At 51.3% G+C, this 16,015-nt stretch overlaps 2 protein-coding genes across 10 annotated transcripts in view; one reads left to right on the forward strand and one right to left on the reverse strand.

The window, feature by feature from the left end:
• Nucleotides 1-170: 170 nt before the first annotated feature.
• On the reverse strand, nt 171-7,299 carry BMP4 (bone morphogenetic protein 4). 2 transcript variants are annotated; one of them, XM_058739091.1, is made up of 4 exons: nt 7,205-7,299; nt 3,759-3,883; nt 2,289-2,615; nt 171-1,284 (listed from the first exon to the last, which is right to left on the reverse strand). In XM_058739091.1, exons 1-4 carry the CDS (start codon nt 7,264-7,266, stop codon nt 428-430), a joined length of 1,371 nt encoding a protein of 456 aa, XP_058595074.1. In that variant the 5' UTR covers nt 7,267-7,299; the 3' UTR covers nt 171-427. The 2 variants fall into 2 exon arrangements, with proteins under 2 accessions (XP_058595074.1, XP_058595075.1); XM_058739092.1 differs by having other exon boundaries at nt 2,289-2,668; nt 6,995-7,283.
• A 6,730-nt stretch (nt 7,300-14,029) lies between these two features.
• LOC131517237 (uncharacterized) overlaps nt 14,030-16,015 on the forward strand; it is an 81,283-nt gene continuing 79,297 nt past the window's right edge. For all 8 annotated transcript variants that reach the window (XR_009264470.1, XR_009264471.1, XR_009264472.1 and 5 more), the window contains exon 1: nt 14,030-14,460. Coding sequence is in view for 4 of the 8 variants with exons in the window: in XM_058739094.1 (XP_058595077.1) it covers nt 14,225-14,460 (236 nt within the window). In the remaining 4 variants the exon portion in view is untranslated. The remainder of the gene's footprint in view (nt 14,461-16,015) is intronic.

Consider the following 16,015-nt stretch of genomic DNA (forward strand, 5'->3'; position numbering starts at 1 on the left):
CTTCCTGTCCCTCCAACTTCACCACCTCTAGTTACCACCCTCTGACTTCCATCCTGCCCCCAGCCCCTCCTTAACAGAGGGGTTGGAGGGGGGCGGGGGTGGCACATAAATCTCTTTCAAAAGAGATGGGGCAGAAGGAAAAGAGAAAGGATTAAAGAGAAAAGGAACAGTTTACCTTTAAAATAATGACTCATTTTATTTTTTCTTTTAATATGTAGTTATAAATATATTTTGTCAAAATATATGATCAATATGGTCAAAACATTTGCACGTAAAGTCATAAATAAGGTCAAGGTGAATGTTTAGGTTTTTTTTTTTCCTTTTTTTTTTTTCTTTTTAAAGATAAAAGTCCAGCTATAAGGAAGCAGTCTGTGTAGTGTGTGGGTGAGTGGATGGGAACTTGTGTGTCCCCGAAGACTGCCTGATGTCAGCGGCACCCACATCCCTCTACTACCATCTCTTGATAATTTTTCAGTACCACCTTGTCATACTCATCCAGGTACAGCATGGAGATGGCACTCAATTCAGTGGGAACACAACAGGCTTTGGGGATACTGGAGTTGACAGAGTTGACCAGGGTCTGCACAATGGCATGGTTGGTGGAATTGAGGTGGTCGGCCAGTGGAAAGGGGCAGTCCCCGTGGCAGTAGAAGGCCTGGTAGCCTGGTGGGGCCACAATCCAATCGTTCCAGCCCACATCGCTGAAGTCCACGTAGAGCGAGTGGCGACGACAGTTCTTATTCTTCTTCCGGGCCCGCTGTGGGTGATGCTTGGGGCTACGTTTGGCCCTCTGGCGTCGGGTCAAGGCATGTCCTCGGCCATCATGGCCAAAAGTGACCAGGAGGGGCCGGAGCTGGGCCCAATCCCCACTCCCTTGAGGTAACGATCGGCTAATCCTGACATGCTGGCCCTGGTGGGTCCGTGTCTGATGGAGGTGAGTCACCTCAATGGCCAGCCCATAGTTCGGCTGTTTCTCCCGGGTCCAGCGAAGGACCGCAGGGCTCACATCAAAAGTTTCCCACCGTGTCACATTGTGGTGGACCAGTCTCGTGTCCAGTAGTCGTGTGATGAGGTGCCCAGGCACCACTTCTGCCGGGGGCTTCATAACCTCATAAATGTTTATTCGGTGAAAGCCCTGCTCCCAATCAGGGCCCTGGTTCACCTGCTCCCGGAAGAGTCGAAGCTCTGCGGAAGAGACCACCTCGTTCTCTGGGATGCTGCTGAGGTTAAAGAGGAAACGAAAAGCAGAGTTTTCGCTGGTCCCTGGGATGTTCTCCAAATGTTCTAGGCACCGTTGAGGAAAAGAAAAAAGGGAAAAGGAAAAAAAAAAAAAAAGCACATTAACTTTTTTGAGAGTTAAAAAAGTCAAGAAATAGCTTCAGTCAAGAAGCACTGGGTGATGAGTGGTGAATTCTGCTTCCATAGTGGAAGCCTATTTGGGGAAAGAAGCATACCTTTTCATTTGAAGGAGCAGATACACGGGCAGCTAGCAAACCAGCAAAACTTAGCTAGCATGCAGCGAGCACCAAAGACAGAAAGGATCTCCCAACCTCCTTTATATGTCTAATAATTTCCATGTGTCAACTCTTTACTCCACCACCATCAGACTCCCCTTTTAAAGCTCTCTTGGCTTTGTGTACACAGTTTTCTTTACAAGTGGTTATAAAGAAAAAGGGGGGCCAACAGAGCAGAGGCGGGAGGAAACAGGCACACAACTACCCTCTCCCTCTTCTTCCACTTTCGAGTATGTTACTAAACATTTCCCCAGCGATCTTGGAAACACAGAGCATGCCTTGTTGATCATGTTACAGAGGGGAAAATAAATTCCAACACAGTAATGATGCTGGTGGATTAATAACTCAGATTTACTTTGGAAAAGAAACATCCGCTAGGAAACATTCAGATCGGATTACAAGGCCCCTATTGAATAAACCTGACAAACACACAGCTGTAATATTAAATTCAGTAGGTGCTTTGAAAAAAACGGGCAGAAAACCTGGCAGAAAAGACTTTGATATAGCAAAAACACACCGCGGGGGCTAGCCCACGTCTGAGTGGTGTCATTCCCTTGCCCCCGAAACCCCTCCCCTCTGTCTCTAAAAAATAAATTCAGCCACAGCTCTTGGAGGTAAGCAGCTCTGTTCCCGGCCTCCAGGATTTGGGGCTTTGATGTAACCTGAACTCTTGTCCCCCGGGGCTTCCACTGTCCCACCAACCAGCCCTACTAGCTAGCACCCCCCACCCCCCACCCCCACCCCGCCAACGCCAGACTCTCCTCAGGGACTGACCTTCGTGGTGGAAGCTTCTCACGGTGTTGGCCCTACTGGCGGGGCGCTCAGGGTACTCCAGCCCGACGCTGTGGGTCTGCTCTTCCTCCTCCTCCTCCCCAGACTGGAGCCGGTAAAGATCCCGCATGTAATCTGGGATGACGGCGCTCTTGCTAGGCTGCGGCCGGCGGCGCAGCCCGAACATCTGCAGAAGTGTAGCCTCGAAGTCCCGCAGGAGCTCATGGCTCTGCCCTGAGCGGCGTCCTCCCGCGTGGCCCTGAATCTCGGCGACTTTTTTCTTCCCCGTCTCAGGTATCAAACTAGCATGGCTCGAGCCTCCTAGCAGGACTTGGCATAATAAAACGACCATCAGCATTCGGTTACCAGGAATCATGGTGTCTCTGGGGAGGGGGAGGAGGTGGAAGGTTAAAGAATAAATAAACACCAATAACTGGAGAAATAGAGATGTCTCTGCATATGCATATAAGGCTAGCGATGGAGGGTCAAATGTAAAACAGGTCAGAAAGATCAAGTTTGTGTCTTCTCCCTCACACACCCCCACCATCAGCAGCTGCAGCCATGCACGGCCTGAAAGTAGGAATTGCCCTGTAATTACTTGGTCTAACTTGTTTACAGTCAAATAACCCCAAATCAGATAGCCTCCATCCTGTTAATCTTTTTTTGTCCCAACTGCTATCTGAGCCATGATCTCAGCTTGGTTTCTTCAAGGATAAACAGTTAACATTGAGGGGGTAAGAAAGGGTGGGGGAGGGAGAACTATAATGCCACTGCTCTCCACTTCAGACCTTCAGCCTCTCTCCCTCTTCCTCCACACCCCCCCCCCTTCTTCCTCCGCCTTCCTTCCACAACTTCCAGCTGGTTCAGAGCGGGAGGGTGGGCGAAGACACTGGGCGGCAGGGTCCAGAGGCTGAGGCCGAAGTCGTGGTCTGGGAGATGACCCAGTGACTTGACGGTTTATTTTACTGTGGCTGATGAGTTTGAAATGCCCAGCAAAAAGCATCTGATCGCGCCCGCTACTCACTCCCAGGAAAGCAGGGGGGCGGGGGAGTGGGATGATTCCGAGAGAGACCTCTGTGACTTTTGACAAGCAGCTGGGAACATGCACGGGGGCACTAGGTGCTCCCCAGTTAAGTGTGCGTGCGTGCGTGTGTGTGTGTGTGTGTGTGTGTGTGTGGTTGCCCAGAAGGTACAACCCGGGGCTGAGGACCTTTCATCTCTTTAGCCCCCTCTTGCTCCCCTTTCTTGCAACGCACCCGATCTGAGAGCGCGAGTGGGAGCAAGCAGCACTTTAAACAAAACCGGTATGCTCAGAGCCCCGCGGCTGCCCGGCCAAGAAGAAAGCGACAGCGCTGCCAGAAAGCGGAGTGTGAACTCTGGAAAAAAGGTCCGACGGGAGGGACACAGGGCGAGCAGGGGTGGGGAGGGCAGAGTGAAATCCCAGGAGGGGGGAAGGAAGAGGTGTCTACTCACTGACAGAAAACAAGGCATATAATAACAGTCCATGATTCTTGACAGCCAATCTTGAACAAACTTGCTGGAAAGGCTCAGAGGAGCTGCGGCAGTGCGTTGCTCTGGATGGCACTACGGAATGGCTCCTAAAATGAATATTTGAATATAATGAGACTCTGGCGCAGACAGACTCTGTTTTTCTTCCAGCCCCTCTGAGTCACGTGAACGCAGAGGGCCCGCCCCGCGCACTGAGGAGCCCGCCCTTCCCGCAGCGGGCGGCGAAAGGGCCCGCGCGCCCTCCCCCCCGAGGCCCCGCCCCCTCGAGGAGAGGCCAACCCCCGCGCCGGCCGCCAGAGCCGCCTGCGGTCCGGGAGGAGCTCCGGGCGGCGCTCGGAGCAGCCCCCGGCCGGTCCCCGGGAGCAGTACGCGGAGGAGCGAGGTCCTCGCTTCTACCTGCGGCGTTCGGTGCAGCGGGCCGGGCCCTCGCCCCCGACCTGAAGCCGGAGGATCTGGGGCTCACTGTACGGGCTGCGCCTCTTGGCGCGAACTCGGTTCAAGTGGGGCCGGGAGCGGGGGCGGCGTCCCGGCAGCTCAAAGCCTCACCAACCGAGGGGCACTTAAAAAGGAAAGCGCTTCGGGACACACAAACGGGCGCGCGCGCACGCACCCCGCCACTTCCTCCCCGGGGTCTCCGCGAGGCCAGATATTTCTAACAGCGACAGCCGGTCACCCCCAGGCGAACGCCTGCGAGTGCTCAGAGGAGCCAGGCTGGTGCTGGAGCTCCTAGCCCAAAGCTGCCACCCCTGTCACGCACCGGGCCGGAGGGGGAGGTGTTGGGCGGAGATCGGTGTGGGAAAGTGGGGAGGGAGCGGCCGTGGGGCTATTTTCTGCGCTCCCATTTCGGAGAATCTCCGCACCGCGTCGGCCGGGGGGTCCTCTCCAAGCAAAGCAAATCCCCAAAGAAAGCGGTCGGCGGGCCATTCAAGGCGGAGGGGAGGACTCAAAAGGAGACGTCGCCGCGGAAAGAGCGCATCACAAGTTTCAGGTCTTAATGTCGCTGAGGTTTTACAACTCCCGACCCAGCGGAGAAACGAAATCCCGCTGCGTTCCAAGGAGTCGAGAAAACCGTGAACAGATTTCGGCCTGCGCTCGACCTCTGTGTCTGCGTCTCTCCCTCTCTCCCTCTCTCTCTCCAGATTGTCTTATTTTTGAAACCACCACTCCTCCCCCCCGCCACTTCCTTCCCCCACCCCCTTCCTCCTTTGCACCAGCTGCAGAGTCGCAGCAAATATTTCTTCAAGAATTCTACCAACCCACAGCTCGAGGAACTACCGGGATGTCCTGCCTAACGGGAGATGCTGCAGGCGTGGGTCGTTCTGCACTGGGGCCTTTTCGAAAACCTGTCCCGCTCGACTCTGCGTCGGCCCCGGCCCGCGCCGGGTCCCAAGCCCCGGGCTCCCGCTCCCATGGCCACTGCACCCGGCCTCCCTTCCCTGCGGCTCTTCCCAGTTCCAGCCTCCAGTCGTTTCAGAGACGGGAAGCTCAACTTGCCCGCCTCTCTCCCTCAAATTTGGTTTCCTTCTCGGGGGCACTCGCGGGAAGCCTTTGAGAAAGAGTAAGGAATCAAGCTCTTAGCCCTCCCTCCGAGCCCGGGCTGCCCGGCGCCGCCCGGCACCGCCGGCCAGGGTGTGGAGGCCGCGGGCGCCGCTGCGCGACGGTCGGCGCCCCGGGAGCGCCGCGCCGCTTCTTGAGCGGCTCTCCGGTTTTCCTGCTCCCGTGCCACCGCAGGGTCTGACTGCGAAAGGGCTGGGAGAGCAAACGGGTTATTTGAGACGCCGGGAACCCTAAAAAAAAAAAAAAAAAAAAGCCCCGTGGGAGGAGCTGTAGAAATGGGAAAAGCAGACGGGGAAGAGCAAGTCCCCGCGGGGCGAAGGGCCGGTGGAAGGGGCGGGCGCCCGGGATCCCCGGACAATCCTCTGCCCCAAGGAATCTCCTAGGGCGGCGGCGGGAGCGCGCGGCGCTAAAACCCGGAGGCTGGACCAAGAGCGGGTTGTGTTTCAATTTCAGATTCCGTAGGATTCGTCTCTAATCACGTTTTCCTCCCCCAATCCGCCCCCCTCATTTTTTGAAATAAAAAGATAAACGTCGAAAAGGATATTCGTCTCCAGAACTTTTTCTTGGGAGTGGGGGGAGGCAGGGATGCAACTCGTGACGATTGTCCTTTACTTCCCCGCCCGAGTCTTCTTCCGACGCCGAAGTTGGCCCAGAGGTGGCCTCAGTTTACTAAGTCTACGTTTGCGGAGGGGGTGGGGGAGCTTAACGTCTCACAAAGCTTTCAGCCCACAAACTGCGATCTTCACAGTCCATCCACCTAAGCGGTGCCCAGGAAGCGTCGGAAGCGTCGGGCCCGACTCCCGCAGGGAGGGGTCCACAAGGACCCAGGAATCCCAGGGCTCTTGCCAGTCGGCTCTGGGCAAGGAGGACCAGCAAGAGCCTGGGTCCGTAGCGCGTCTCGCCAGCGACTCCCCATGGGCCACCACACCGCAGGAAGACGCGTGCCCGGAGCGCGAGGCATCCTGACTATGGTCCCACAGACCCTACACCAGGAAACGATAGGGGAGAGGCTCCTTGGAGGCTGCAAGCTCATGAAAATAGCTTGTGCAGCAGGCACGTCGTGCAGCGGCATATCGCGTGCTCTCAGGGGCTCCCGCCGGCTGGGGGCCGGGTCGGGTGACACTCCCCTCGACGCAGCCCCTCTGGCGGCGCGCAAGATCCGGAGGCTGCAGGACCGCGCTCCCCGCGAGAGAACCAGCCCTGGTTAGGTGTTCTTTCTCCACCTCGCGGTCCCTCGGCCCTCTCACACTCTCAGGACCTCGGAGCCGACACTCCTTTCTCTCCCGGCCCTTCCCGTCCGGGGATCGCAAACGCCAGTGCCCTCGCAACGCGTTCGTCTCAGGACCCCTCAGTCTTTCCCAGCGACCCGCAACTAGAGGATCCTTTTTCCCTTCTCTTCTGCTCCGAACCTATCAAAGGTGGAAATGGCCCGGGGCCGCCAGACGGAGAAAGTGGCCTGGGTAGAGACAGCAGAAGACGTGGAAGTGCCTTTCAGCGTCAGCATCCCTACCTCTAGCACCACGGTTGGAGAAAAAATAGGCCACCTTTAGCGGTGGCCACAGGCTGAGCCCCCCCGCCGTTCCCCCCAAGGATGCTCCCCGGCCCCCTCTGCCCGGCTCCCCTCGCCAGGTAGCCTTGCTCACCATAGGTCCCTTCAGTAGCGGGCTTGCCAGCAGCAGCTCCCGGGGACCTCTGAACGGCTGCAGTGAACCTGGGCAAGGACCGAGGACTGGGGCGCTGCAGGCTCGAGACGGCGCGGACGGGAATCCCATCAGGGAGAGAGGCGAGCTACTCAGCCCCGAGCGGCCGCAGCGTCTCAGGCTCTCGTCCCTCGGCTCGGGTGCCACACTCACCTAGCTTCCGGACAGGGCTCCGCTCTCCTTCCCTCCCTCCCTCCTCCTCTGCCCTCGTGCATCTTCTCCTTCCCCCTCTTTCCCTCGCTCCCTTTCTTTCTTTCCTTCCTCCTCCTCTTCCCCGGCAGCCCCTCCCTTCTTCCCTCCGCCCTCGCTCGCCTCCCTTTCTGAGATGGGAGCCCCGCCCACATCCTCCCATCCAGCCGCCGGGCCTCGCCTCGCAGGCCCGGGTCCCGGAAGCCCGGGCTGCGCCGGAGTCCACAGCTGCTGCCCCGGCCCGGACGGTGCTGCCTCCAGCCCGGGGAAGCGGCCGGGGCTCACCTGGGGACCACGTGCAGAGGTACTAGAAAGCATGCACCGACTAGTCGCCGTTCCTTCCAAAAATACCCATGGGAGTCTGGGCTTCCCCGAGTTTAGAGTAACTGCAGCCCAAACTGATGATTAAAACACTGAGTAATCACCATTTACCCCGAGTAATTAGAGATAATGAAACACCTCTAAAATCAGGTTATGGAAAAAGGAGCTGTTGGATTGGCTTAAAGAGTGGCCTTCCATAAACTGTTAAAGGATTTCCAAACTGAGAAACAGGCTGTGCGCAGAACTGTGCGCGCTAAGAGGTACTTCTTTGGCTATTGAAAGGTCACCTTACTTCCAAAACATTTTTTTAAATGCTTCTTGTGGAAAGCCTTGGCGATGACCAAAACAAGATGGCCCCAATAAACAGTCTGGTTTCCCCTCCGCGACCCCAGGCCTAGCACTTTTTAGGACAGAGGTGGTGTGGAGACAGGCTGGGGCCATGTTTTTACAGTTAGAAAAGTCTGCTTATTGTAACTTAAGAACCACCACAGCAGTAATTTTTGTTGTTATTGTTGTTTATTTGTGGTGCGCCTAGGAATACTGTTAACCTCAGCAAACTGACCTTCTGAGGAGGTAACAACCACTGAAGCCTTTTTGGCCACAGGGAGAAAAGAAAAGATACCCTTTGTTCTGTTATTAAAGGAAGAAAAAGGGTGAAGAGTTGGCCCTGTCCTACGAGAAAGTGTTAGTAATTGTATTAGCAGGGAGGTGGAATGTGTGCTCTAAAACCTTCCCAAACAGGAGCTACTTTCACACAGTGTCTCTGATGAAGCAGTGAGGGAGACAGCAGCAGCATCCCTCTGGTGTACAAACGCGGAAGGGGAAGGACAGCCAGGTTCCAGGAACTTGCCCACAGCCCTGCAGTAAATCACAGCCTCTGCTCTGGAGTCCTGAGCTAATACTGCAGGGCGGGGCTGAGGGTCACAGCCCAGAGTTCCAGGTAGCCAGGCAGTGCTGGAGGACTGAGCATTTCCTGTCCTGGATTTTTTTTACCCTGGGATCCATACTAACTTCGCTGTCTCAGCAAAATATTTAGATCTTTACTTAAACAGGTATTGGTCCTGCGTACCTCATCTATAAAAACTTTACATTTACACTGTACCTTCAATATTCAGAAAACAGGCACGACTTCCTATGTGGAACACAGATGACCAAGTGGAATTGCATGAAATCAGGGGAACAGCGATGAGGGCAGGGCCAAGATGTCCTGCCATCTTTTCCAAGTCAGGCCTGTGAGGTCTGTTAGCCCCATAATGCCCCAAACAACAAAACAATCTGTATGGCTTTGAGCACTTCCTTTAATTCCCGTGGGTCTCAGTTTCCATACCCACTCTCAATTTAAAAATGATTGAACTTTTTTATTGAAATTCATTAAACATCCATCTTCTTTCATTTTAAATCACTCCTGAGCCCACTTCTTCTAAGAAGCTCTGATTAAACAGGGCAGGGCAATACTACCACCCTGAAAGATGGCCGACAATATCCCTCCAGCTTCCAGCATAATCAGAATCACACCCATAAACAATAACAAAATTCAAATTCCATTAAAGAGTTACCTAGTGTCCATCCGGGGGCATTAGGTTCCTTTAGCACACTGCCTAGAGGAAGGACAGAGCAAATGTTCACCACGCCCCCTCAAATAATTAGTATTGTTTTAAATTATTTTTAAAAAATTTTTAACATTTATTCATTTTTGAGAGACAGAGTGTGAGTGAGAGAGGGGCAGAGAGAGAGGGAGACACAGAATCCGAAGCAGGCTCCAGGCTCTGAGCTGTCAGCACAGAGCCCGACGTGGGGCTCGAACTCACAGAGTGTGAGATCATGACCTAAGCCGAAGTCAGACACTTAACTGACTGAGACACCCAGATGCCCCTTAAATTATGTTTTAACTTTATTTATTTTGAGAGACAGAACACAAGCAAGGGGTGGGCAGAAAGAGAGAGAGAGAGATTCCCAAGCAGGTTATGCACTGTCAGCGCAGAGTCCTAAGTGGGGTTCGAACTCAAGAACCATAAGATCATGACCTGAGCCAAAACCAAGAGTCAGATGCTTAACTAACTAAGCCACCCAGGCGCCCCTGTTTAGCATTGTTTTAATCATCAATGAAATCTGTTCCTTAATATTTAAACTCAAAAACAACATGATATGCTGTGTTTAAAAGCAGGGCTTTGGGGTGCCTCTGTGGCTCAGTAGGTTAAGCATCTGACTTCAGCTCAGGTCATGATCTCATAGTTAGTGAGCTCAAACCCCACAATAGGTTTCTCGCTGGCAGTGTGCAGCCTGCTTAGATTTCTCTCTCTCTCCCTCTCTCCCTCTCCCTCTCTCTCTCTCTCTCTCTCTCTAAGTAAATAAATAAACTTAAAAAAAAAACTCTAAAAAAATGCAAGGCTTTATTTTAAGGCATGAGAAAGTGTGTGTGTGTGTGTGTGTGTGTGTGTGTGTGTGTGTGTGTTCTCACTCAAATGCTTTTGGATAACTGCTATTATCTCATGTGACCGAAGCCTAAATACTAAAATGGCCATTGGCCCACCCATGAGTGTGTGAAACTCACAGTCCAGGAGTTTCTAATTAAGCCACCTGACATACGTTGTTTAGACTCCTATAGGAACCTTTAGATGTGTGATGGAAGAACTCAGCTTCCGTTCCCTCTGGACAGCTTTATACCCAGCCCACATTGTATGCAGTGCAAACCCTCTATTACCACCTCCCTTTATTCACTCCTCTTTTCCTTTTTACTTCCAATCTCTCGTGCCAAAGAAGAAATCACTCGTTGCTTAGAGAACTAAATCTATCACAGCCTAGTGATCAGAGTTGGTGAGGGAAATCATTCCCTATCTGGAGCTTACTTGTGAATCTTGGTGTTTTTATAGAACATAATATAGCTGGGCCAAATGAAACTGTATCTGTTTGAGTCATTTAGATTAGGAGGAGAAATCTATCGTAATTCAAGAGTTGACTATTCCTCTTCTGCTGCTTCTGCTGAATGAAGGGCATTTGTTTGGGTTTTTCCTGGAAAGCATCAAGAAAGAGTAGCTCCACTGCAAGCCCTTAGGACGGCCTTTCTCAAGGTGTGTTCCGAGGACCTTAAACTTCAGAAAGAGGCTGGAGGTGCTGATAAAATGCATATTTCCCAGCCTTGCCTGGCTCAGATGTTCACCTTTCACAAGGTTTCCTGATAATTCTGAGCACACTAAAGCTTGAGAACTACTGTTTTAAAAGTTATTTCATGTAGGGGTGCCTCGGTGGCTGAGTCGGTTAAGTGTTTGACTTCGGCTCAGGTCACGATCTCACAGTTCATGGGTTTGAGCCCCACATCGGGCTCTGTGCCGACAGCTGGGAGCCTGGAGCCTGCTTCAGATTCTGTGCCTCCCTCTCTCTCTGCCCCTCCCCGACTCGAGCTCTGTGTCTCTCTCAAAAATAAATAAACATTAAAAAAAGTTAATGAAAAAAGTTATTTCATGTATATTTTCAAGGCTGATAGGTACCATTAAAAGGCTGATACCTGGACATTATTAAACAGGCAAGGAATATGCTTGGCTTGTGCTTTATAAGCTGTTAAATACAGTAATTATGGTCTTCGTATATCCAGAGTACACCAAATAGGTCTTCGTAAATGAAAAGATTTCTAACCCTATCGGTGTAGTGGTCCTTACTTCAAGGTCCTTGATTAAGAACCACATCAAGTCATCAAATCTTTGCCAATTAAGTGTCTGCTGAAGCTATGGAGGGATACTTTGAAGGACTCCCCAGTCTTGGTGACTTAAGAAGCAGTAAGATAGATGAATTGGAATTGGAATTGCAAGGGATCTCTGAAACTTTTCTCTTATTAATTCGTTCATTTTTCTCTTATTAATATTTGCCATTTGTTACGTATTTGCTGTCTAGTCCTCACAACAACCCTCATAAAATCCTTGTTACACAGAGGAGACTCTGAAATTTAGACAGGTCTTATAAGTCTCTCAAGGTCACAGAGCTAGTAGGTCGGGGACCCAAAATGCAGACCCTGTCAGTTGGTCTCCACCTCCACATGCAGTTAGCTGGGCTTGCGGAGGGATGGATCCCCATGGCCCAGCTTCTGAGTAAATAAGTCTTGCCCTGGAGGCTTTCCCAAGGCCAAGGCATTGGCAGATGCTGTATCCTTACAGCATGCTGTTACAGAGAATTTCCGGGTATCTTCCCAGTTCTTAGAAGACAGAACAAAATCAAGACCCAGAAGCTTATCTCCTCCTGATCTTATTACATAGCCCACCTTAGGGCAAGACTTTATGTGACCTACCCTGGGAGGAACAAGTTGTGATCTCGAGAAAGAAACGTTTACCTCTGCTGGGTCTCAATTTCCTCATTGTAAAATGCGAGGACTGACCAAGTTCTTTCTCAGGTCCCAGGATGGAGAAATCATATATCTACTAGTTAAAATCATGGTCAAATGGCTTCACCTCCAGAGTCTTGGGTTTTCTCATTTATAATCTGAGAATAACAATTTCTATTTCTTAATATTCTTACTAGAAGCATTAAATGAGTTCATGTAATAAACTGGCAGGCATAAAGTGCTTAGCAAATATTAGCTATTATTTTTCTTCACAAAGGTAATGATTACAGGAGCAAAGTAGGTGAAGAGTCACTCTGGTGCTGAGTTTTATTTACTGTTAGTGATGCACTTTTTAAAGGAAGGGGTTATATCTCACACTGATTTTATAATCATTAAGGGTGGACACATCTCAGGTATTGATTGTATAAATCCTGTTAATGTGAATCAGCACTGCGCTGAGTTAACACTAATTATGGTTTGAATATATAGATCTGACCCATGAACAAATCTCTGCAAAGATGACTAGTGGCTGTCAAAGTGGACAGGCGTTAACTACTGAGAGCAAAGAAATAATAGGCTAGATGACATAGCTGAAACATGTTCCATCTCTAATTTTTCTGATCTCTAACGTCTCTGACTTTTAACAATTTTTCTCTCTACTTCTTGTTGAAATGTAAACCCATTTCCTTTACCCTGGTGTGAAGAAGAAATGTAAGCCTGATTGCCAAGTCTTCCTTCTCTGGTTATTTGAGACTGTGGTCAACCCTTGATACACCTCACTCAAAGCTAAATAATACTGGATTCTAATATTTTCTCATGAATAAAACAAACTGTAATACTATTTCAGTTTCCTGTGCCTTAAATTATTGTCTTGCTACTTTCTGGAATACAGTTCTTTTTTAAAATTCCTTCAAAACAGACCATCAAATATGGACAGAGAATTCTAATCAAGACCCCAGAGAGATCAGACAGATGAAAAGACTGCTTTTATGTCTTAACATATTTAACATGTGGATGGCAGACAGGGCAAGGATATTGAAATTTCTCTCTTTCCAAAGAGGATGGCATGGCAAATAATGAAGGATATTTGGCTTGCTGTTTTAAGCTTCCCCTGCTAAAAAGTCATCAACTATACCCACTTGCTTCTATAGCAGAGATGCTCTTTAGACATAAATTATTATGCAATGTATCGAGAAGGTTAAAACTTTGGAAATCTTCTATCTCAGCATGTACATACTCTCTTTCTCTCCCTGTTGTACCTTAACAGCGTGACCTGGATGAAAATGCAGTGTCATGATGGCATGAGTTTTGGAAGCAGGGACATCACCCTGTACCAAATGAGTTGTTATGGTTCCCCAACCAGATGTCAATTGGGCAATACCATCTAACATTCTGTCCTCAGTTCAAGCTAATAGCTTTCTACCCTTTTGCAAGGAAAGTTTTGTCCAAAGGAATATGTGATTCCAGTATTTTTTATTGTACAAATAAAACTTGGGTGTGTTTACAAATAGTCTAAATATTGCATGAGGGGGGAATCCTTTTCACCAATATCTCCCTCAAGAATAAATGTAGATTTGTAACCGTTCAGGGATTATGTATAGATAGAACATTCAAAAATGCTTGTTAATGTTCACTTTGTGAACATTCATCAAGTTGTACCATGAGATTTGTGCACTTTTCTATTCGTGTTATATATCAATAAACGTTTACTGAAAATATCCTTTTGAAATCATTCCTTAACGTTACTTTCTTTGACCATCGTCTGAAGCCCAGAAGAAAGAGACAACGTTTCTTGTCACCTCAGGTAACCAGGGGGTCGGGAAGGGCAAAGCTAAGAGAAGCACCATCTATAGTTCCATGGTGGCCACAGCGCCAAGGAAATGGACTTGTGGCTTCAGGGAATCCACTCTGGGGCCTCCCAAAGAAGAGCAGTTGAAGCAACCAGGGCCTGGCCTCTGGGGAACAGTGCTGCCCAAGATAAGAGAGCAAGATACTTGATGTGCCCCTGCACTCTTCTGAAGCCCAGGGAGGGCCAGAACCGCTGGGCCGGAAAGGAAGCTCCTGAAGGCCTATGCACTTTGGACTTAGCTCTTCCCCTCCCTGGCTTCTCTGGCTGAGAGGCTCCGACAGGGCATTACAATGCGTCAGTCTTGGGGGGGGGGAGGGGGGGAGGCAGGGACAGAAGTGCACTAAGCCCAAAGAAAAAATAACAGCTCTGGAGAAAGAAATGGGCTCCATCTCCAGATTCTGGGAGTCCTAGGCTTGGCGACTAGGCTGCAGAGAAGGGCTGGGGACCGGATAGTAATGCAGAAGACGGGGCTCCGAAGGAGCGCCTCTCATGATGCCCAGCTCGGATGCAGACATGGCTATTAGGTGCATGTGGCCTTGCGTCCCCAGGGCCAGGCACCGAGATCACGAGACCACGCAAGCTCCGGTTAAGAAAGCGTGCGGTGAGAGGCTGCGGGAAAGGGACCACCCTGCGTCTGCGGAGAGCGGAGACGCACCCGGCTCTCACCCGCGGCAGGCAGACGGAGAAGGAGGCGCCGACACCCGGAAATTCCGAGGCACTCCGTCCCTTCGCCGGCTGCAGGTGCGTAGCAGGCCGGGGACACGAGCCTCGCCAGCACCGGTGCGTCCTCCCGGGTCAGAAGCAGGCGTGGGCTTCCCCGCGGGCCCTCCAACGAACGTCCGCCGGCGTCCCCGAGGCCCGAGGGCCACGGAGGGGGCGGAGGCTCGGGAGGCTGCGGCCCCTCTCCTCCGGCACTCCCTGCGCGTCGCGGCCCGGGGTGAGCGGCCCAAGGTGCCGGCGCCGGCTGTTGGACGCCAGCCGGCTCGCCTCCCAGGGTCCCTCCGCCGCAGCCTCCTGCCGCGCGGCGGCCTCTGGCTCTGGCCTTGGCCCCTCTGGCTCGGCGGCTGCACCTTCCTACCTGCGAGAGCTCGCCCTGCTCTCAGACTCGTTTTGCAAGATTTGTGCTCCAGGTGCCTAACCTGACCCCCACTTAAATAAACAGCGAGCGCCCCCCGCCACCTGGGCTAGCCACCCGCACAGAATTTCCGTGCACCCGCGAGAGTGGCTCCACAGAGCTCCCACTTCTTTCTCCCTCTACCTCGACCTGGAAACTCTGGACTATTCCTGCAGAAGGAGGGGTGGGGGGTGGGGAGAATAGAAGGAAGACGGAGAGGGAGGGAGAAGAGGAGGACCGTCCTAACGTGGTTCCCGCGACAAGTTTGCTCCAGCTCTCTCCAGCACCCCCCACTCCCACCCCTTAGATATGTTGGGGCACAGGGTACTAGAGTCCTGCTTCCACTCGCTGAACATTAAATTTGGATAGTATTTGTTAACCTTGCCCCTTGCTCCCCACCCCATGCCCTCCTCTACCGGTTCCGTCTTTAGATAAGTTGTCCAGACTGCAGACTCTGGTTTTTCCCATCAAGTAAGGAAAAGAGTGAGCTTCCTCAGGGGCCTAGGCTTCTGGGACCTGCCATTTCTACTTGCCAAGCCCAGCAGTGATATCTGCCAGTTTATGCAACACCAGGGAGGGGAGATTAATAAGGCTAGGAAGAGGAGGAGCAGGGATCTGGCATGGAGAAAGCCAGCAAGGAAGAGGCTGCTGGAAGAGGCTTCAGATGGCCTCTGGTGGGGCAGTGGATCATTGCCAAACAACCTGGGGGGCCCTAGCCTTCCCTCAAGAGAGGTAAAAATGAAACATGACAAGGACACTCCTTTATCCAGTACATAGGAATGTCAGGCTGGATTTTGAAGACTTTGCCTCAGAATTCTGATTTCCATTCTGAAAATCTTTTTCTTCCTTCGTCACTTCCTACCAGTGTTAGGGTGTCTTCAGTTTGCACCAGAATGGCTGTGCCGCTCCTGCATCTGATTACTTCTTTAGCTGGAACCTGAGAAAGTTGGATAGTATGGTTTTATGTCCCCACCTTTAGACTGAATTAGGAAGAAAAAAAAAAAACACACAACAAAACAGAAATAGAAACTGGAGGACTGAAAAACAAAAGGTCTTAGTGGAATATGAAAGTGAGGGCTAGCATTCTTTGTTGTATTTAAATTAAATGCTAATCTAATTTTAGCAGTAGTTTAAATTAGAGATTCTTAAACGTGCTAAGTGGCATCATTAAGGATCCCTAGA

Source organism: Neofelis nebulosa, chromosome 7, assembly GCF_028018385.1.
Source record: "Neofelis nebulosa isolate mNeoNeb1 chromosome 7, mNeoNeb1.pri, whole genome shotgun sequence".
In the NCBI taxonomy this organism is placed as follows: Eukaryota; Metazoa; Chordata; class Mammalia; order Carnivora; family Felidae; genus Neofelis; species Neofelis nebulosa.

Bases quoted from the DNA above. Each gene is read 5' to 3' on its own strand.
- BMP4 (XM_058739091.1), bottom strand. From the start codon at position 7,266: ATGCACGAGGGCAGAGGAGGAGGGAGGGAGGGAAGGAGAGCGGAGCCC. The intron at 3,884-7,204 runs GTGAGTGTGGCA...TATTCATTTTAG, and splicing joins GAGCCCTGTCCGGAAGCTAG to GAGCCATTCCGTAGTGCCAT. The intron at 2,616-3,758 runs GTGAGTAGACAC...TATTATGCCAAG, and splicing joins ATATGCCTTGTTTTCTGTCA to TCCTGCTAGGAGGCTCGAGC.